General features: G+C 37.5%; 1 protein-coding gene across 2 annotated transcripts in view; it reads right to left on the bottom strand.

Moving 5' to 3' along the window:
- PCLO (piccolo presynaptic cytomatrix protein) overlaps nucleotides 1–22,492 on the bottom strand; it is a 401,981-nt gene that overhangs the window by 167,418 nt on the left and 212,071 nt on the right. For both annotated transcript variants that reach the window (XM_086610093.1, XM_086610095.1), the window contains exon 7: nucleotides 96–2,304. In XM_086610093.1, the coding sequence (XP_086466219.1) occupies nucleotides 96–2,304 (2,209 nt within the window). The remainder of the gene's footprint in view (nucleotides 1–95; nucleotides 2,305–22,492) is intronic.

The following is a 22,492-nucleotide window of genomic DNA, read 5'->3' as shown; positions in this document are numbered from 1 at the left end:
GAACAAGTCTTTGAAGTATAACAAAAATTAGACACATGCATAGAAATGAGGATTTGCGTTGTGATAGTAAGATACCAGTCTGAGGCCTAATTTACCTTCACTGTCTGACATGGCATGCTGGAAGTCATCCATGATGAAGGCTATATCTCGATCATAGCCTCGAGTCCGTGACTCCTCCCTCATATGTTGCTGGACCTCAGGTAATGAATGGCTCGATCCAAACTGGTCCCTGGTATCTGCGGATATTGGTGGCAAGGGTCCAGCTGCTGCTCTTGCCATTCCCATTGGCTGGCCAACAGGACTTAGTGGACTCTCTTCCTCTGAGTTCTGTGCTACAATTGGGATCCTTCCCCTGCTTTGGCTAATAGGTAGACTGGTGGGTTTAGTTCTTCCAGAAGGTGCTGCATGGCTAAAGGAAACATCTAAGGGTTCTGCTTCTTGGGCTTTCAGTCTTAAAGAAGAACTGGAAGAATCCCTTTTCAATGACAAATCAAGCCCATAAACTGAGGAGGGTCTAGATGAGGGCCTAGATCTACTACCACTGCTATAAGACTTGTCTGCTTCATCTTGTAATGTGGATCTCATTGTTGGACCTAGTGCAGTCCCAAGGCCTGCTGCAATGGATGAAGTCAGTGGTGGCCCCATGTATTTCTGTTGGTCAGTGATGTTTTTTCTAAGGCCAAAAGTGATATCATCCTGAAGAAGCCTTGCCCTAGTAGTAATCCCCCCAAGTGTTGAAGTGCTAGAAGTCATATAGCTTGAATAGTCAGGCTCAAGGTCTCTGCTTTCTTGGATAGGTGAAAACTTTGTTAGTTTGGGGTCTATCAAAGCTTTCTTGTGTTTTGACTGCTTCTGATAAAGGAGGGCTGCTGGGAGCTGCTTAGCAGCCTGTTTCTCAAGAGTAAGCCTACCTATGCTATATTTCTCAGATTTTGGGAAATGCCTGTAGCTGCCCTCCGCGTGGTAATACTGCGACAGGCCAGCCAGATGATCAAGACTTTCTGCACCTCTACGGAACTCTTGTTTTATCTGGTGCTTCAGAAGTTTGAGCTCATAAGGGTCCTCCATTGGGTCTTCATCAGCTTTTACATAGGAATGTAACCTAGAAGAAGTCTGCAGTGGTGCTAGGAAGTCTGACACTTCTTGTGCCCTCCTGGCCTCAGTTGTGCGAAGCAGTCGATCTGTTTTGGTCAGATCTTTCTCATGGAGGCTAAAACTGGAACCAAGTGCTCCTGTTCCTTTAGTAAGTTCTCCTATGTCATCAATCAGCACATAATTTCGGGGTGTATGGTGGGGGTCTATATCTGCATAGAATGAATCTGCAGATATGCTTGATATAGGGCTGCTGGCTATGCTATTTCTCTCGTCCAGTCCTATCCTTAAGTCCAAGGTAGAGTATTTACTGCCCAGCTGGGAAACTGCATAATCTTTGTCAGTTGAAACTGGTGCTATCATGAGAGGCTGATTGCGAATCACATCATAGTTTGTTGTTATCTTAGGCTCCAAATATAATGTGGTTTGTCTTGGCTTTGGCTGTATCACCATCATCTGTGATGGGAGTTGGTACGATGGCTGTTGAGATGGTGGAGGTTGAGCCTGTGGAGTAAAGGACATAGTAGCTCCTGTTTGGAAAGCTGTCTGGGTCTGATAGGGTGAAACCTGCTGGTGATACAAAGGCTGCTGTTGTTGGTAATGTGATTGCTGTGTGAACTGAGTTGGTGCTTGAGTTGGCAGGGCAGGAGATGAATACTGATATTGAGCATATGGGCTTGTAGCAGGGGCAAACTGTGTTTCTGGCTGGGTTTGTGGTGGCATGAACTGGTTAAATTCTGTCTGGGGTGCAGTACGTGGTCTTTCCAAGCCGTGCTGAGTTTCTATTCTGTTTGACCTGGTATTATTAACTTCACTGTCTGACATATAATCACGTTCTTCTGCTACTCCTTGGAGATAGGCACGCTCTCGCTTTTCTCTTTCTTTTAGTAAGGCTTCTTTCCTCCTATTAATGCCCATTTCCAAGTATCTCAGCTTGGCATCTATTTCTTTTTCCTCCTCATCTAGCTCTGCTTGCTTCTTCCTAAGCTTGGCTGATTCACGTTCGACCAGATCCAATTCCCTGTCTATATCCTGAAGAATTTTGGCTCTGGCCATAGTGGTGGTCCTACAAATCCTTCTGCGTGAAACTGATCCCACAGAAGTATATGGTGACTGAGTTCCTGTTGTTGCTTCCTCTGGAGGTGGGTTGGGCAGAGTCCTCTTCACCTTCTTTTGAGTGCTTGATGGAGTTATGCTTGAAGAACCTTTTGTCTGCAATAGAAAAAACAAGCCTGAATCACTATTCTGGAGGCTTGATTGCAAATTAATCACAAGTTGTTTAAATTTTTTTCATGGTATGACTTTATATCTTAACCACATACTTTTTCTAAAGGAGAGGAAAGCTTGTGGTATCTGTGAATAAGCACCAGAAAATGGCATGAAAAAATGCCGTCAGTGTGCTAAAGGTCAGGAAGATAAGCAATCCATTGCAAAATAAAGGCGACACTCACTAGGACTTAGTTTAGCCTAAGATTGAAAAATCTACTTTATATTCTTGAAGTTGAATTGACTGTAATTTAAAAGTATTTTTTTTAATTTCCATATGTTTATACATAAACATATACAGTGCATGTATGTGTGGGAGGGGAATATAGACAGACCTACGCACCTTCCTTTTATATAACATTTCATTGAAAAATATATGCATAATTATCAATGTACATATACACATATTCATATATAAATATATGTAAAATCTGTATGACTGAATAAAAGTCTCTGAGCTAGACACTGAGGGCATACTGAGCAGCTATAACTTGTACTGAAATCGAGATATCAAAGAAGGACTTTCTGGTGCCAGCAAATTTGGCACAATAGGTAGTTCTTAGTCGATCTTGTAACTTTTGCCTCACCTCTGCTGTTACACGTGTATTTTCAGGGAAGATTTCTGTGCTTTACAAAAATGGTGTGTGCTTTTTGTGCTGGTTTTGGCTGGGATAGAGTTAATTTTCTTCACAGTAACTAGTATGAGGCTCTGTTTTGGATTTGTGCTGAAAATTGTTGATAATACAGGGATGTTTTTATTACTGCTGAGCAGTGCTTACACAGAGCCAAGGTCTTTTCTGCTTCTCGCCCCACCCCACCAGCAATTAGGCTGGAGGTGCATGAGAAGCTGGGAGGGGACACAGCTGGGACAGCTGACCCCAACTGACCAAATGGATATTCCATACCATATGATGTCATGCTCAGCGTATAAATCTGGGGGAAGAAGAAGGAAGAGGGGAGCATTCGCGGTGATGGGGTTTGTCTTTCTAAGTCACTGTTACGTGCTTTCCTGGAGATGGCTGAACACCTGCCTGCCATTGGGAAGCAGTGAATGAATTGCTTGTTTTGCTTTGCTTGTGCACGTGACTTTTGCTTTCCCTGTTAAACTGTCTTTATCTCAATCCATGAGATTGCTCACTTTTACTCTTCTGATTCTCTCCCCCATCCCACCACAGGCGAGTGAGCGAGCAACTGTGTGGTTCCTAGCTGCCGTCTGGGGTTAAATCACAACAGCTTTCTTCAGTTCGTTGAAGGCTTACTTAAATGAAATTTGTTCCAGTTCCAAAGCTACGGTACAAAACTTAGAAAAAGTTAAGCAGTATCAAAATATAGGAATCTAGTTCAGTCCAGATGTCCAGACTTCCCCACAGTTAATGAAAGGATGATTCATGCTGATCTAGAAGTATCTACCTTAAGCTGATGAGTTATTTTTGGAGGTGCCTATCTCTCTTCATCAACTATGAAAGTAGGCAATGCAACTGGTTAGATGCAATCTAAATTGCACCTTAAATTACTAGGGGTTTTGAACAGTTCCTTTCAGTTTTGAAGTAAATTTAGGCTCCCACACAATGCAGCTACATAAAGAAGTGGGACTTGAATGATTTTGAAATTGCATCTTATCTCCCCAATAGCTTCTTATAAATTTTGCCACGGTAAAGGAAAAGAGATTGATCTATACACCAAAACCAATCACCTCAGCCATTACAGTATGCAAAATATAGAAACAATTTAGCACTGCTTAATAAGGGAAGCAAAAAGAGTACAAACCAACTTGACTCTTCTGTCTCTGCAGGCAAGGACAGCACTTTAACAAGCATTAACTGTTATGAATTAAAAATGGAATTTCTTCTGAAATAAATGCTACTTCACTCAGATAAGAAGTCAACAAGATTAATTTTAATTAGGAGATAATAAATTACTATTTTATCTGTTTATTGTAATACGCCCTCAACAAATTGCAAAAGTTTTTAAAAAGTGTTGAGAACCCTCTTTTGCTGCTCCCCTGTTACCTAACCTTAGGAAATCATAATAATCAACACATCATTTGTCACAGATCTTTAAAGAAACATTCACTACCTTTTCAAGTGCCATTTAAGCTCTTTTCATCCTCTTCATCTAAATTCCATCAACTTTTGCACGTTTCAGATTTCAATAAATGCAATTTATTGAAATTTAATTTTGTTTTCAGCTTCCTGCGGCCATTTCCCAAACCCATGTTGTGCCAACAAATCAAAGAAACTAATTTTCTCTTGCTCAGTGTGTACTTATAATCAAAGACAAATTAATCATCTGCAGTAGGTCTAGTTGGCTATTAATTTGTATTGTAAATTCAGTGCAATACCACTGTTATTTCCCCCTCCCAAACTGAAATAGCAATCACAGATGGTGAAGCAGTTCACAGATGGTCACTGATATTGGGGAAAAGCTATTAATAATACACTAATTAAAAGGTCTATAATACTTTATGAAATTATTATTTTCAGATGACAGTTAAATTGCTGATGAATAAATCTCAGCATCAGCTTATAATGCATTTTATAAAAAAAATGCAACCATATCTTGGTTTTATATTTTTGACTACATATAAAGAAACTCAGACTAATAGACACTGTAGGAAGATGTACCACTAGCTTTTGAAAATGTATTGATAATCTCTAGTTCTCAGCTGCTACTCTCACAAAAGGCAACTCTTACATATTTTCACTTGATATCTATATTGGGATAAGAAAAAATAAATAATTTTAGTACTGTGATAAAATGTGTGGGTTTTTTTCTTCTTCCTAGATATTCAGCCTGTTCAGCCTGGAGATTCAGCCTGTTCAGCCTGGAGAAGAGGAGGCTCCGGGGTGACCTTATAGCGGTCTTCCAGTACCTCAAGGGGGCCTACAGGAAAGATGGGGAGAGGCTGTTCAGGAGGGCCAGTTATGATAGGACAAGGGGTAATGGTTTTAAAATAGAGGGAGGTAGGTTCAGGTTGGATATTAGGAAAAAATTTTTTACTATGAGAGTGGTAGAACACTGGAACAGGTTGCCCACAGAGGTGGTGCATGCTCCATCCCTGGAGACGTTCAAGGCCAGGTTGGACAAGGCCCTGAGCAACCTGATCTAGTTGGAGATATCCCTGTTCCTTGCAGGGGGGTTGGACTAGATGACCTTTGAAGGTCCCTTCCAGCCCTAACCATTCTATGATTCTATGATTCTCATCAACAGTTATGTCAGCAGGCTACCTGGGAACTGCGTTAGTAGACTGAAGTTCAACTGCAGTATTTTGGCAGATAACTTCAGAGTAGCAGTTAAATTGATTTTTTGTATTTCTTTTGAATTTGTTAACTAGCGCAGAAAAAAGACAAGCTGGGGCTATCATCACCAAATTCTAATCTCTTTATCACAAAGAATTGGGAGTGGAAAGGAGTAATTGTGCTGTTGAGCCCTATGTCTGCAGTTTTGGTCCCTGCAACACATTTATAAAGTTATGCTCATTTTAGGTTTAAAGTATCCAAAGGAAAGATGGGGCAGAAACCTTCATGAGACTACTTGGGAGCCCAATAAGCCTACCAAATACAGGCAGGCATTCTTAGGCCTTACAATTACTTGTTAAAGGTTAGGTTAGATGTCAGGCAGATGACCTACCTTAGCAAGCTCGCTGACTGAGTAAGCCACAAAGTTTTCTACGATATTTTATCACATTTTCCATCTTCTTCATTCTAACCCATTTACTTCTGGCTATCTACTGTCACCCTCACTAATTTTTCAAAATCATTCTGTGTTTAGCAAATGATCACTCTAAATGCTGACTGTAAATCTCAAGAACTGGAAGTAAATTATTCTGCTTCTTGTTTCATCATGAATACTTTATAAATGTCATTGCTTTATTGCTGACCCTTGTATACAGAGAGAAGAATTTCTGGGACAACCTTTCAGAATGGACACAAGGGTAATCAGATCTGCTTCTAAGGCAAAGCTGACCTTGCTAAAATAAGTCCAAAGCTTGTGCTTGAGATACAGTTACAGATACGTTCTCCCCAATACTACAGACTAAATGACTGAGGAAGAGACAATCTTCCCCCTCCTCCACCAATTTTTAAGCTTAAGAACGTTTTGATAATAAAGACAGGAGAAGAATGCACTCCTCAGTCTTGCTGTTCAATGGTAAGATAACATCACAGTGAGGAACTCAATACACTGACCTGAAGGTTGCGTGCAAACAGATTTAGAAAAAGTTTCCTTTTCTGCCTTGCCAATACACATTAGCCTTGATGTGCTTTATCTTCTGAGTTTTAATTTTTAGAGGTCATCTGGACAAAGGCTTGTGAACCCTGTTAAATTGTGTGGTGACTTTGGAATAATTCCTTTGAGATGACTATCCTATTTCTTCTGAATCTTTGTGAAAATACTTTTTTCTACCTATTTTTGTCTCCTTCAACTTGATGGCATTGCTGACAAGGCCAGCAAGATTCTGAACCACTACAAGAATCAGTCAAGCACCAGAAAATACTCATACATTCCACTGCTTTTTATCTGTTTTAAAGAGAAAGTTAGGTTTTGGGGACTGAATGGCTCAGGACATCTGTGATGAATTTCTACCTCTAAACACTGTGTTTGATTCCAGTTACTCAATCTTTCTCCTCCTCAACTGAATTTGTTTGAAAATGACACGGTGTTGTTCTTGCATCCTCCTCTCTCTCTATTCATCTAGCCATGCTTGGATATTGCTTCATTTTCTCCAATAACCAAGCTTTCACACTCAGGCATACAACTCGTTATGCTTCTTGTATATTTTGGATTTTGGTAGCAAATCTGTAACCCTCATTATTCATTTTCTTTTAACATTTTCTGTGATCACAACACAAACAAGCTTAACTTCTTCTTCTGTCCTCTTTATAAAGAGCTGATAAAATAGATCTATAGTTGTATATGTATTTTTTTGGTATAAGTAGGGACAAATCCTGCAAACAATGTATACAGTATGTATACACATACGCATGTGCACAAACCAATTACGATAGCAATGACAGCATCCTTAGCAGAGCTTGCCACCACTAGATTGTCTATGTAATAGACACAGTGATGTCAGACTACCTACCATCAGTCTGTGACGCTACGAAAAAGCAAAGGTAAAGTGGGTCATAGCTGAGGCCGCTCCTCTACCACAATTCTCTGAAGACTCAACAGCATGATGGAAAGCCTGTTCTACACCGTGGAGGAACAAAACCTTTTCCTCTGCAGGGTAAAGTTTCCTGAAGCATCTGACGTTGACTTGCAACAGACTTGAAATGTCAGCAGAAAGTTGGCTTACTCCAATTACCAAAAAAAAAAAAAGGAAATAATATTTTTTGTCTTCAAAGAAGGACTATGCAGTGAACAAGCTTGCTCAGCAAACTCATGACTAGCATCAGTTTGAGAGACGCACACTGATATGTTAAATGAAATTACTGGTTGCATCTAGAAAATATGTCAAGCAGTGGAAGGACAGAAATTACTCTCTCATCCAGAAAAGAGGTCACCTTAAGTGAGGACCAATGCAGGTTACTAAAGCAGTGATGGGGTCGAAAGTGAAGCCAGTGCTGTAGCTCTCTGTGTTCCAGCTCTCACATCTGGGATTTTTCATGTATCAAAAAACTCCCCAAATGCAACCACTCCGAACCCCAAAACACACAGTAAAAATCGCAACTGTAATGAAGCTGTACAACTTACAAAGGGTTGGTATGTGTTACTGAGTACTATGGTATGTGCTCTTCACCATTAGAAATGCATCAGTAAGAACAGTTAGAAATTTTGGCAATTAATTATTATGAACATTTAATTTACTTCAAAGAACCTATGAAAATCGGTTATCACTCGTTAAGGACCTTTCAGTAATTTAACAGTATCTTTAAAATTGCTTGTAAATGAAACCTAATTGCAAAAGATACTAACATAATATACTAATATTAGGTTACTTCACTGTAAGTATGGAATCCTTAACTGCATCTTCTTGTAGGATGCAGACAGAGATACAGGACAATGTTTTGCAGCTTGTCCTGTGCAAAGCAATAGTTTCTCATGTCAGTTTTTGTAGATCCTTCTGGATTTAGTATCTATTATGTGGTAACCACTGATTAGAAGGGATCAACTTCATTAACCCTTGATAACAATATTTGAGCAAGAATATAAAGAAACTTCTTTCCAGTGGCTAAGGCTGACATGGAGTTACTTTTGTGGCATGAAGAACCATAGAGTGTGGGAACCCCCTCTGAAGTCAACAGGAAAAGGGAAGCAGACAAATTGTTCATGGCAAGGAAGAGATATTAAAACATGTATGTATAGAAGCTAGTCTCATCAGTAGTCCTGAAAATGGAGTAATATATGCTCTGAACAAATTCTAACCCTTAGTAAAACCCTATCAGGCAACCTGTACTGTCTTGGCTTGTGTGCCATTGCTGGCAAGGGGAGTGGAAGATGAATTTGATGAGTTGAGTTTGGCCTCGTATATGGGAGGGAAACACCCTGCTTCATGAGTAATATACTAGAGCTTTCCTTTAATGTAACTCTTGTCTTTTTCGTTCCTGCAAGTATTTTGCTCTGGGGACTGAGCAGTCATGCAGAATGCTAGTTTCTAAATCACTACACAGCAGCACTGAGATGCCAGTCAGTTTGATTTTCTCCTTTTTTTTTTTTTTTTTCTTCACTCCTTTGGAGGCTCTTTAAAGATAAATTTCTCCTCTGTTAAAGCCAAAATAAGTTTTTCAGAAATAGTCTATTCCAAAACAATAAGCATTTTTCAGAGTTTTTTTGCTTTCGTTCATGTCAGTCAGAGAGGTACTCATTCCTCAGATGAGCAATTCTGTACCCTCCATCCTCTTGCTGCTTTCATTTTCTCTGTGAAATTGTTTGAAATTGCCATTTTCACTTCAAATGCGAGGGGAACAGCCCAGTGCACTTCCTAACAGCTGACGTGACATAAGATATCAACTTTTTTCCTCATTTAAACACATAAAAGGCCATATGCTTCTTTTGATCTTGGAGGGAGAAAGGAGAAATTCAATGGAAATTTGATATGCAAACTACAGACAGATGTGGCCCTTACGCAGTGATTTTCAAAGGGATCTAAACGTCCGTTTCGTCTACCTTATGTGTGTAGGCCTAATAGTTGTTCTCAGTCATTTGCATAGAAGAGCTGGTTTTACACAGACTAACTGATTCGTGATTCATTTAGAACAGGACTGACAGCTTTTGCCTACAAGGGCAATGGAGCACCTCCCTCTTCAATTTATACTGGTAAAAATGAGGAACAGCAGTTCAAATCAGCAGAAATACATCAGTGGAAAATCAGTTTGTGAGAAGAACGAAACCCAATGTTTTGAAACTTTGACTTTAAATGTTACAACTGGAACAATACTCCATATGTATGCACTTCACTGATTTCAGACAACATACACTTTATTCACAAGCTTATGTTTTCATTTCCTCAGCTCATATCTACAAACAGTATCTGTACTGTTTGCTTTTTCTGCTCACTGAAGACAGTCTCTTTACCCATTGCCCATAGTATAATTCAACACTGTTTGTAAATTTTCCCTTATACAAAAGGGAAATATTTCTGACTACCTCATACAGTAACATTATCTTCAAAACTCACCTGAAAACAGTCTTTTTTTTTTATTATTATTCATTTCTTTTTGCCTCTGCTCTTCTTTATTCTATTTATCTTTGTAATCATATTACTTATATTTGCAAAGTATTCTGGGATACAAGCTTATATAAGAGATTAGCTGCCCAATTGTATTAATTGTATATAGAATTATATGTATCTTAGTGTATATATATTATATATACATATTTTATATATACATATTATATATATTATATGTATCTTAGCTACTTTATAATAGAAAAAAAATCTCTAGCAGATTGATTCAGACAATGGGCATCTGTCAAGCTAACAGAAAGTCAAATTGTTAGAGTTGAGCACTGCTTTTGCATTGAAATCTCTATACCAAATGGGCTCAATACTTTTTCCACTATTCAATCTCTGAAAAATCAAAAAAAAGGAAAAACAGGGAAAAGGAAAGGGAAGAGGGAAAGGAGAGGAGAAGGGAAAAATCCTGTCCTCAAATCCAAAGAATATGGTACGAATTTCTCTGAATGACAAATTCAGACTTCTTACTTTGCTATAAATGGCTTGAAAACACTGAAGGAAAAATATAGCTGCTATGTAGGCAATATCTACTGATGCTTACTAAATGTTTTGTTTTACATGCTTTGTATTAAAATATGGTAAATATACTTAAGTATTTTTTTTATATGTTAGTATATTAAAAACTATCAAGGAACTTCATAGAAAGAAAACACTGTTCTCCCACTGCTATAATATAGTGTTTTTAGTACCAACTCCAGTTAGTACTCTAACTATAGCTCTAGCCCGGGACTGATGCTTGAATCTGATAAAGAATTCAGAACAAATACTTTTGTCTGTGAATTAAAATCTTTCCTCATTTGTAAATTACTTGTGAATTTTAAGAAGATAGTCCCATTTTTATTTTTTAAAAAAAAGGATCCAAATGGATTTATTAGATGCTATCTTCCTCATGACTCATGAAAGTTTCTGAAGAGGAGGTTTCTGAAGCATATTCTGCTTAGAAAACCTGAAAGATTATGAAATAAATGACAAAACAGAGGATAAGGTATACGGAACTCTACGTACTGCATAATAGCAAGTTGGACAATTTCACCATCTGGAAAAATACTAATGGCACTGCCAGAATTGCTATGAGGTAGGTGCTTAACAAGATCAAGACAAAGTCTGTAGATTCATGGTGACTGTACTATACTCTAACATACCACACTACATCATAACATAATTACTGTTTCTTAACCAATCATCACATCTTTTTTTCCCCTATTGTTTCACTGACAGTTTAAGAGGCATTTTACGTAAATACAGAACTGCAGAGACTCGGAACTTCTCAGCCAGACTTGTGGATAATTATCAAAAGTTCTATGAAGTGGATGGACCATTTGATGCCTGTACTAGGTTAAGACACAAATATTGTTTGCACACGATGCACCCTGTCTCCAGTACAGCCTGGTTTTGGATTTAACTAACTAATGATGCAGAACTGTACCTCAGTAATATGTTCTGATACAGAGGTGATGTGATTCTGTCGTTGGTAATTCAAAACAGTTATATTAAAGGATAATTTACCAAAGTATTCATTGTTAGCTTTGGGATTAGTTGATAGCAAAGTTTTTTGTGGCAATAGAAAAAGACATCAGTCATCTTCATCTTGGAATGATGAACTCCTTGTAATAAATCTTTTTGCACATAATGCAACATCCTTAGCATGGGCTTATTCACTCACAGTAACTAATAATACACTGTTTCCTCATCATGTAACACATAAATCATTATATGTCATTCCCCTCAGTCAGAATAACAAATTTTATTTGAAACCTGGATCTCATCTATGGAAAATTTTACTGGATTATAAAGAGTCTTCTCCCAGTCAAGGAGAACATACTTCAAATTCTCTTCCTTTGCAACCTAACTGAGAATCTTGGCTAGAAAATACTGGTGAGAAAAATTCAGAACAGTTTATACTTATCAGTAGGATATGCATATGCTGAATTAACACCATCTGTTTTCAACTGATATCAGACTGCTTTGCAAACTTTCAGCTACAATTGAAAAAAAAACAACAAAAAACACCACAAAACCCCCCAAAACCCCTTCTATCTCTGAAAGAAAGGAAATATTAATCTTGTTTCAGAGGAAAAAACCAAACAAACAGAAAAGGTGTGAGAAAATCTTGGCTTTTTCTGCCTCTCCTTCACTGCTGACTTCCTCCAAAGAACGGTGGCTGACGAGACTCCACATGCTGTGCCACAGCCCTTGTTTATTCGCAAGAGTGAGGATTCATCTGCCCCAGCACAGACATAATGTACAGAGCTAATCTGAGCTAGTCCTCCAGACTACTGAACTGAAAGAAAGTGCAATTTTTCTTTAGCTCACACCATAATCACACCTGTTTCTCTTACAGACTGTAGGAACAGCCGCACGTAACACAGATGTCACCTGTAAATGTCTCAAGGCAAAGGAGGTCAGTCCCACTCCTAGCAACTGCAGCAGTCTGAATTTCTGCTCTGGCTTCTCATGTGGGATCTGTTTTGTAGCAGAGTTTTAATCCTTTTCTCCATGCAGGAATCTTGCCACCTCTACAGTTCTTCAGAAATGACACCTTTCCTCAGCAATCAAAGGCTCTGGGCTTGGCTCAGTTTGATCATCCAGGCAGTATTCGTTTTATTCTACGCTCACGATGCTTTGGTTCCCTGGTCTGAGATTAAAGGTGGCAGAGCGAGTAGAGCCCTAATTAATCACTTTCTTTAAAATATGGTTCATGCTGGGGAACAATGGCCATGTAACTGCTGTTGTAAGGCATGGATCAGACAAACTCACCCAGTGGCTAACTGCCTGTCTACAAGCATCACAGCTAAGCCTTGTCTTGGTCTTTTTTTGCCCAGCCCAGACTTCACCCATACTGCTGTGCACCTGCAGAACAGCCTGCATCAAATTTCTTTCCTCCACTTTCCAAAAGTGCCTTAAAATTTACCGATGAAACACATTCTACTGTAGAAAAACATACTTCTTACTCTGCTTTGGTACAATGTATAGCTCTGTAAGGCTTTTCAAGTTCTGTAGGTGCCAATAGTCCTTCATGGTGGTTATACAGTTACACAGTTGTCAAAATCCCAGCATTACACACTATTAGAATAGAAGAGAAGCAAAAGGAGGTTTATGAAACTCTCTTCAGTCACTGATGCCTGGCTTCCAGGTTTCACTCTATTTCAACAACTCACCAGCTTTCTGGTCTCAAGTAAATTCTGCATAATCCCCTCTGCCTCAGCTGGACAAGTTACTTTCTCCATCAGCTTGGGTTGTGAGTCCATTTCTCTCTCTTCTCTGCAGTTTCTCAGTATCTCCCTGAACTTTTGCCTGATTTTTTTTTTTTGTTTCCCCTCTCCCTCCACCCTTCTTTTTCTGAAGCATAAGAACTCCCCCTAAAAAATGCTCAGTTGCTCCCAGGGCAGGAGCAACCTCTCTCTCTCCAGAAGCTTCCAGCCAACCCAATCCTCTCCCTTTTTAAAGGAATGTAACTGAACCTGATAATAAACACACAGAATAGATCGTCTACCACAGATGGCTAAACTTCTGAAGTGTGAAAACCACTCACAGTGTGTCCAGATTTTCCATTACACTTCTACAGCGAGAAAGTGTACTAGCCAGACCACACAAAACCCCATATTCCTATTCTTATTCTCATCTAGGAATGGCATTTCCAGTTTGATATAAACCCATTTCCAAGAGACACACTTTAAACAAAACCAAATTAACCTCTCTTCCCACCCCACCCTAAACCTTCAAAAAGCCAACTTTTCAAATAAGGCATTAATACTTGAATAATCAGGTCCAGAAATTTGTTATACTGCTTAAAAACCAGAACATCTTCTCATGGAAGGAAAACAGCTTTCACTATGTTATCTGTCAAAATTGATCTCTCTTTTTTTTTTTTTTTCCAAACAAAAAAGTCTTTTAAAAGGCATGAAACTATGTTTTAAAGTTTACTTTTTTTCCCCCCTTGTTTGTTTTTTTTCTTGTATATGTATTCTACAGTCTGATATTACACCAGATTTAATCAATGGAGCTAGGAAAGAGAAGTGGAAATGTCTCAGCATTTGAGAGCATTTAAAACCAGAATGGACATCAGCACCAGCTCTTCATGAAGGAAATCTAGTCAAGGTATTCAACTCAGCCTCGATCAGCTCAACTGTGAAAAAAACTGGGAGAAAGTCCTAATGAACAATCTCCATCTTCTCTTTTTAAGTATAAATGAATATAATTCTTATACCCGATTTTTTTAACGATTATTTAATATGGTTTATGTGACTAACACTGAAATCTAGATTCATTTTCAGAAGAAGTGTTCTACTCCTGGATAAATTCAATCAGATGACAGCCTTGCAGGCAATGTGATATTTAATTCAACTGTGTAGGGCTGGGGAAAAAGAAAGCAGTAACCTTTAATGAATTTTCTTCCTACTATTTTAATAGCAATTATACTATTTTAGAATCATGACCTTCCTCTTCCCATTTCTGCTTACCGTGACAAGGCAGGACAGGAAGATAGAAATTTGGCAAGCTTACTTTTAAACACTAATGAAGTTAAAAATAAAGAAAAGGCAGCAGAAAAACTGAAGTTAATGTGAAAGCTGTGCCATTTGCAGTTTCTAAACCTACATAGTATTAAAAAAATGGAGAAACAGAACTTAAACCAATTACGATATTTCAAGACACTACATAAAAATGAAAATTCTTATGGCTGACTTGGAATCTAGGGTATACTTTCACTGCAGATACAAAAGGAAAAAAGTTCTTTTTCCCCCCTCATTTTTGTTTCCTCCCTCATTTTCCCTATTATTATTGTTCCAAGCCATTCTTTGTCCATCACTGCCGAAGGTCAAAATAAATCTAAATAAAAAGTAGCAGTACTTGATCACATTCATATGGACTATACCAGTTACCCTAAACATGCAGCGCACAGTGAGTTTTACTATAGAAACACAGAAAACAAACAGTAGAAGATGTTTACAAGATGAATACACATTTCGGTTGGTTCTCTTCTCTGTGGTTTCTATGTGTTGTTCTCACTGTTTTAAAATTTCCAGTGACACTAATAAATCTGAAGTTGATCTTACTGACCAAACTCAGAGTTTACAAAAAAAAAAAAAAAAATGGGTTGAAAGGGGAACTGATGGGTGCAAGTGTGATTTGTCAAAGATGTGCTCCCTAAAGACTGGAAAAGGCAGAAGTGACTAATGCTTTTTAGCTGTTGAGGATGTCAGAAGAAAATGTTGTATTCATAGAATCATAGAATGGTTAGGATTGGAAGGGACCTCAAAGATCATCTAGTTCCAACCCCCCTGCCATGGGCAGGGACACTCTCCACTACATCAAGTTGCTCAAAGCCTCATCCAACCTGGCCCTGAACACTTCCAGGGATGGGGCATCTACAACTTCTCTGGGCCTCACCACCCTCAATGTAATATATATTTCCAACACAATAAAGGTTAAAGAAAACGGTATTGCACAAAACAAGAACAGTGAAGGTTTCACAGTATCAGGATAAACAAGACAAGAACACTTCATTAGTTAATATTTAGTTGGAAAACAGGAAAAAAATGGCTGTGCATAAAAGGGTTCTTCTAAACCTTCACTGCACAATGCTACCACTGCGTGTAATGATAATGGAAGAACTTTAGCTAGGTATATAAAATTCAATTTTTCTCATTTCAAGACAAATCTGGTTTTGTGCAAGTCCTAAGATCATTAGCTTTTAAGAGTACCTTGATCTAAATCACAAACTTCATAAAATTATTGTTATTTCATATTTTGCGGATTATTAATACTTTTTATATCTATTTAAGGTAATCAAAGCAACATTGCTTAACTGAAATATTTTGATTCTGCATCATTAAGTTAATGCTTAAAGGATCTCAAGCTTACTAGCCATTAATTTAATTGCCTGTGAGCTAAGATTGACAAAAGGTTATTGTTGAGCATCAATCATGCACTGATTTTAGAGCCTTGGACAGACCAAGATAGAGATCATCAAGTCATCTCCCATGATGAAGATTTCTGCTATTTAATTCCTAAGTCATTGAGGCAGGAACCTAAACGATTTTCACTTCATTTTCAGACGACAGTATTTATGTTCACAGATATTTGATAAGTCCATAAACAAAAGTAAAGAACCTTTCTATAAGTATTACAGAACTGGTAACACTTATGGAACCGGCTGTTTGCATTTCAGCAGGAAACACGAAATCCTTTAATTCTCAGATCTCTCATCTGGTATCCGAAGGCACAGTAATCATTTCAGTACACTGCTGTACCTATAGCAGACAGGAGCCAGGCGGGCTGAAGAGTGATGAAGATTATCTTGCCTGACGAATTGTTGATGGCACTTACCTCAGCATGCCTTATCTATGAGCTCTGTGTATTAGTGGGCAATTCCTAATCATCTTGTTTGAATATGAATTTACACATAAACACTAAGTACTGAAGTAATGATTAAACATTTTTCTTTATCTGCTCTGCTCTCTTTCTGGAAAACATTTAATGACTTTGTGTCTGACCATAGCCAACACTTTTAATCTACGCTGCTTTTTCTGTCACTGTATTGATTCCTTCTTAAGCATTTTACAAATTATATATTAATGAAATATAACTACAATGCTGTAATATAATATTAATTTCAGATATGTAAGATGACAAAGAATGAGAAAATGGAATACATATCAAATATGTTTTAGCTAAACATAACATAAGAAGAACAATGTTTTTTTTCAAATTTTAGAACAATTAAAACTCAGGACCAAGTCAGAGAGGAGCCCACTGGCACAAGAGTCTCCTCCGAAAAGCAAACTTCGAGCTCTTTGTAAGACTTAAAATGAAGACTCTGAAGCGGAGAGAAAAGGTGATATCATTAATTTCTAACATGCTCATAGGTCTGGGTCAGAGTACAAGATCGGCCTATTCCTTTCAAGTGAAATTTCCTTTACACCTATGCTCATGTCATGAAGCCCCAAAACCACAGAGTCTTCCTATGCAGCAGTTCTGAAAGAACACTGGGAAAGCACTGTATCGCTTTACAAATATAGTCATATACATGAGGTGTATACTCTATGCCTTGTGAAAAATCATGTGTTATATGTAAAAAGTATGTGGGGTTTTGTGCACAGTTCTCTAGCTCATCCCAGGAAAGGTAAGCACTCGGTGATCCAAGTGATTCAGAACCAATCTAGTTATTCAGAAACCACTGTGCTTGACACTTTGGAAACATACAATATGAGAAAATGTCTGTTGCAGACTTTCTATATGAAGTGGAAGAACAGGTTCAGAAAAGAAACAGAACTCTGTCCCAACAATTTCCTTAGAGCACTGAATATTTTCTAAGATATAATAAATATGAGCATTTCCCTTTCCGTCTTCAGATCAAAAAAAGGAACATTTTTGTGGGTAAATAAAATATGTTGTATTTAGTAGTTAGCATTAAATAAAAAATTAAAAAAAAATATTACGTTAGCTTTCTGGGAGTAAGCCAAGTTCTGTTACAGAGGACGACACCTAACCTCAGAAGCTATCTCACCCTTTTCAGAAAATGAATGAACTGGTCACTGCCATGGAGAAAAGGTTGAATTAGATGGACTTTGATATGAAATTGTATTTCAGATCCTATCCTCACAAAACTACATTCTAATTGTCGAACTGCATGTGAAAAAGAATAAACATCTGAAAATATTTAACTTGTTCTTCAGTCTATTCTTTCTGTATGACCAACTCAGGAGAAAAAAGCATTGATACAATTAAGCATCGATTTCAATTTGCTCTTTCTTAGTTTGTCTCTAAATTCCAAGCTACATTCTAACTCCGAATATTCTGAACTGCAGGATAAATATTTTTAACACATTTCCTTAAAAAATTTAGAGTTTAAAAGTATATTATTAGTAATACTAATTACTAATACAGTAATACTGTAACTTTCAGCAGAAAACTTAACAAGTGTTGACAATGCTTTTCAGATACAGGATCCGAAATATACTGGTATTTTAAAGCATTTACATTTTTTCTCTCATATAATTATCAGCTGTCTAGTATAATGAAGTTAAAACATATTTTATTTAAAAATTCTATGCTTTGTGAGCAGGACGCCTTTCTTGTTCCACCTTGTTTCTTAATTTATTGTTCATTCCAGTGACTGTGTAATGTAACACATCAATATGGGTAAGATATATCTATATATCTTATCTATATGTAAGATATCTATCTTTTTACTTATCTATAAGCAAAAATAAGTTACTAGAGACTGATAAAAACAGAATCACAAATCTGATGCAAAATAAGACTTCTACCATCTCAGTTATTCTATTAATATCTCCAGTTCCATACACACATTCAGAGCCACTCCACACATCAAACCCCTTTCTGGGCTTTGCAGCAAATGAGCTGATTATCATTGTCTGTCACTTCCCATCATTTACTTTATTGACTGTATTGTCAATACTTCTAGAACAAGTCAGACAATTGGAAATTCTTCTCCATTAATAGAAACTTCTTTTTTTTTCCCCAAAATATTTCCAGTAGGATCAGAAGTAGAGGAAAAAACAACCCATGCCTGTATGTGTTCGTGGTGGGTGTTTTTCCTGTGGTTTGTTTTGTTTTTGTTTTTTGTTTTTTGTTTTTTTTTTTTTTTGTGGTGGTGATTTGTTTTGGGTTGTTTTTTTTTTTTTTTTCGTTATTTGTTTGTTTTTTTTTTTTAAAACCTAGATAGGAAAAAATGTGTTTCAGGAGAATCATTGTCCAATTTTTCAACTTGCTAGCTGCCAGGGCCTCATTTTTACTTTCTCTCCATAGACAGCTGGCAAACTATCACTTCTTTTTTTTTTTCCCTACTATATAGAACTTCATTCTTTTTTTTCTGTGCAAACTTGAACTTCTCCAGTATAAGATTCAGATTTAGGAGATATTTTCTACTAGAACATTTCCAGTTGCACTGTTTCAATCGTCTAAATGAACAGCCTTTCTCCCTGTTCCCCATATTCCATCTATTTGGGTGTCCGTTTTTTGTAAGAATCAGAATTGCGAGATTTTGTTTTAAAGAAAGCATAAAAAAGCCTCCTCACATTGGAAATAATGGAATAACCAGTTCAGAGAAAAAAAAAAAAATCATTCTAATTTCCTCAAAGTATGATCCATGGCTCACTGGATTAAAAGATTGTACCACTAATTTCACAGTTTTATGAGTTATCTAGTTAATGTCTTCTGCAACGATCCCTGAGATATAAGCTTCTATGGCTTTAAAAGTCAAAAGGACATAGTTGTGAACTTAAGCCATTATAGATCACAAACGGTTCAGCGGTAATTCTCGTTTAAAGTATTTCCTTCTCTCCTACTACTCCATATTTCTCTTTCTGCATCCTCAGTTGTGCCTGTACACCAGAGTAAGCTGACAAACTGCAGCAGACACAATTTTGCTGCTGAAACCAGTATGTAGATTAATGGGGCAGTAAGTCTAGTCTTATTAAGGAACTTTTAATGTGCATTATCTTTCATGAAGAGCAAAATTAATATAAGACTTCTAGTTCTTCAAGTAACTTCTTTACAGCCAGTATAGATTTCTCTACATAATGCTACTTGGGTTTTATTATGAGCTGGACATACATCTGTTCTCCTGGACCATGCCTCTCCTCATTTTCTCACATTTAATTTTGACATCTTTTGAAGTTTATTTTTGAGCTCGATCCATTTCATGGCAGTTCTCTGTGCCCCTTGTCTGACAACATTCCTATCCTTGGTGGTTAAGGTGGCAATTTGGCTGAGATACACTGCCAGAGACTCCTGTGAGCATCAAAGGTAAAAGATTCATGAAGCCAGCAAACATTCTTTAAAGTAATGACTTGATGGTGAAAATACAGAAGAGAAGTGACATGAAGAAACATAAAAAGAAGAAAAGAATACAATTAGTAAATGATAAGAAGAAAGAAAGGGGAGCAGGAGGACTAACAAAAGTTCAAAGAATGGGTGGAGAGGTTACACAGGCTGAACAAAATAGGAATATGTGCATCTTAGTATTTCTTCAAGACCTAGGGTCATACACCTCCAGAATCTTTGAAAAATTTATAAACAAAGTAGAAATAAGAATCAAAACCATTCTAGTCCCAGAGTCACTGTTCTGTAAGAAAATTTAGAGCTACTTTAATACAGACATTTGCTTAAAAATTATTTTTTTTTTAAATTAACTGTTCCAAAATAGAGGAAAAGATTACAACACTAAGATTCTAAAAATCATATTCAAAGAAATTCTGAAATAACAAGGGATTAATGAGTGCCAACTTGAATTTGGGATGGTGCTGTAATCGAGAAGTATTTTGGTGGTGTCCCATCAACTATGTTTCTATTGTAGTTTCTTATTATTTTTGCATAAAACATGGAAATACTTTTTATTTCATATTTTTGAAGGAAATCCCTCACAGAGATGTTTTATGGAATACTATCACTGGGTGTGAGGCATCTTTATTTTCAAGTCTAGTTTCCCATAACATGGGAATGAAAGAGGCATTTTCTAATCTGTTAAAAATCCAAAATACATTTATAATAGATTTTCTCTCTATAATGATGACACTGAGGTACTAGTATCTCCAAATTTATATATCACCTACGCATTACATGTCTATAAATAGATACTAGTTTTTATTATGAAAGGACAATTTCTCAAAACGTCAGTATATCAAAAAAACATCTAGAAAAAAAGGAGGAGGTTTTAGTGGCAAAAAAACCCACAACGGCCATTTCCCAAATTACTCTAACAATTACCGGGTTTGAGAGCTTAATGGGGGGCATAGGCTAGTGTTTCCTGTACTGTACTGTGTATTTCTTTATAAAGCAGCAGAGTAAGTGCCTGAGAGAACATATTTTGCTTCTGAAGTGAAGCAGTACTGCAGTTCGAGTATCACTGCACTCCAGTTAATGAGAACATCACCACTAACTAGGAGGACTTGGGAGAGGTTCTCATACTCTTCTCATCCTGTTTTATATCCACCCAAAGCACTAACAATCTTGGCTAAAGAGCCTAATGCAGGCCCAGCAAGATGGTTAGGGCTTGAGAGAGTGGTTGTTCTATGAAGAGAGGCTAAGGGAACTGAGCTGCATTAGCTTGGGAAAAACAGCTAATTGCTGTCTTCAACTCTCAAATGCAGCACTACTGAAAAGACACACTCAGACTCTTCTAAGAGATGCAGAGTGAAGGATGAAAGGCACAAGGTGCACAAGGGAAATTAAGCGTTCTCCACTGTGAGAGCAGTGAAGTCCCAGATCAGGATGCCCAGAGAGACAGTGAAATCACCAGCCTTGAAGATTTTCGAAACTCAACTGGACAAGCCCTCTGGTCATCTGATCTAACATTGAAATTAGCCCAGCTTTGAGGCGGTGGTGGGACTATATAACCTCCACATAAACTTCCCAACCAATTTGTTATAGATCCTTTTCCTGGTCACTGTGATGGCTGAGGAGTTTAACTAGTTAATGCTTGCAAAACACAACACAGACACCAGCATCCTGATGGATTTACTGCCAAGATGCTGTGGAAAGTGTGAAAGAGCCAGATCTGCAGTATTTCTTTTTATTAAATAAAAGCTTTGATGTAGAAAATAAATGTTCTATAACTGCAGTGTCGTGAGATGAAAAATAGCTAGGTATGCTCAATAAATACCCTCCAGAATGTTGTTTTAGAACATTGTCAAACCTTTTTGTTTTCTTTGGTGAGCTCCTGGGCCAAATGATGAAGAAATTAAAAAAAAAAGAGATAAAAATGGGTTCCTCTGCCTGGGTTACGGTTCTCTCAGACAAGCAATGTCCAAACAGGTTGTAAGAACATAAGGACTTGGAGCAAAAGGACTACTGCTATCAAAACAATGACTTTTACTGCCTAAAGAAGTATCTGGAGGCATTACTATAAAACTCACTATTCTACTACATCACTGATAAATCAGCAAAGGACTGATTCCGTTTTGTTCTTCCTAAAAGGCCATAATATTTCTACTGTGGATTATAACTTAGGAATCATAAAAGGAGTATCAATATGATGTAAGCGATTAACCCAGACAGCAAAATTTCTGAAAAAGACAGTCATTGGTTCCAACTTCAACTCAGAGAAGAAGTATAATTTTATTTCACTGTTACCCTCGTACATCATTTATATAAAGCAAAACCACAATCATGAAAGAGGTTACAGAAAACGTGCTCCACAAGCTTATGAAGCAAATATTACTTCCAAGCTATCTTACGATTTTCTGAGGCTTATGTCACTGTGTTTTATTAATGCTCTGGAGCAGCCGAAAATAAACACTGAGTCTCAAATTAATCTTCCCTATATTAGGCTTAAATTTTAGGTGGGTAACTCTCATTCTGATTCACCCCGTCCATCATCCTTCCTGACTATCTTTTCCCCTCTGGCACCTGCTGACTGTCTATATCAAGTTGTTACCCAGATTTAGAGAAATCAGGACTGTTAAACTTCACATCTCACACACATTGAGGAAA

This window comes from Tauraco erythrolophus, chromosome 4 (assembly GCF_009769465.1).
Source record: "Tauraco erythrolophus isolate bTauEry1 chromosome 4, bTauEry1.pri, whole genome shotgun sequence".
Classification (NCBI taxonomy): Eukaryota; Metazoa; Chordata; class Aves; order Musophagiformes; family Musophagidae; genus Tauraco; species Tauraco erythrolophus.
The sequence above is the reverse complement of the archived record's forward strand: the minus strand, read 5'-3'. Positions and strand labels throughout refer to the sequence as shown.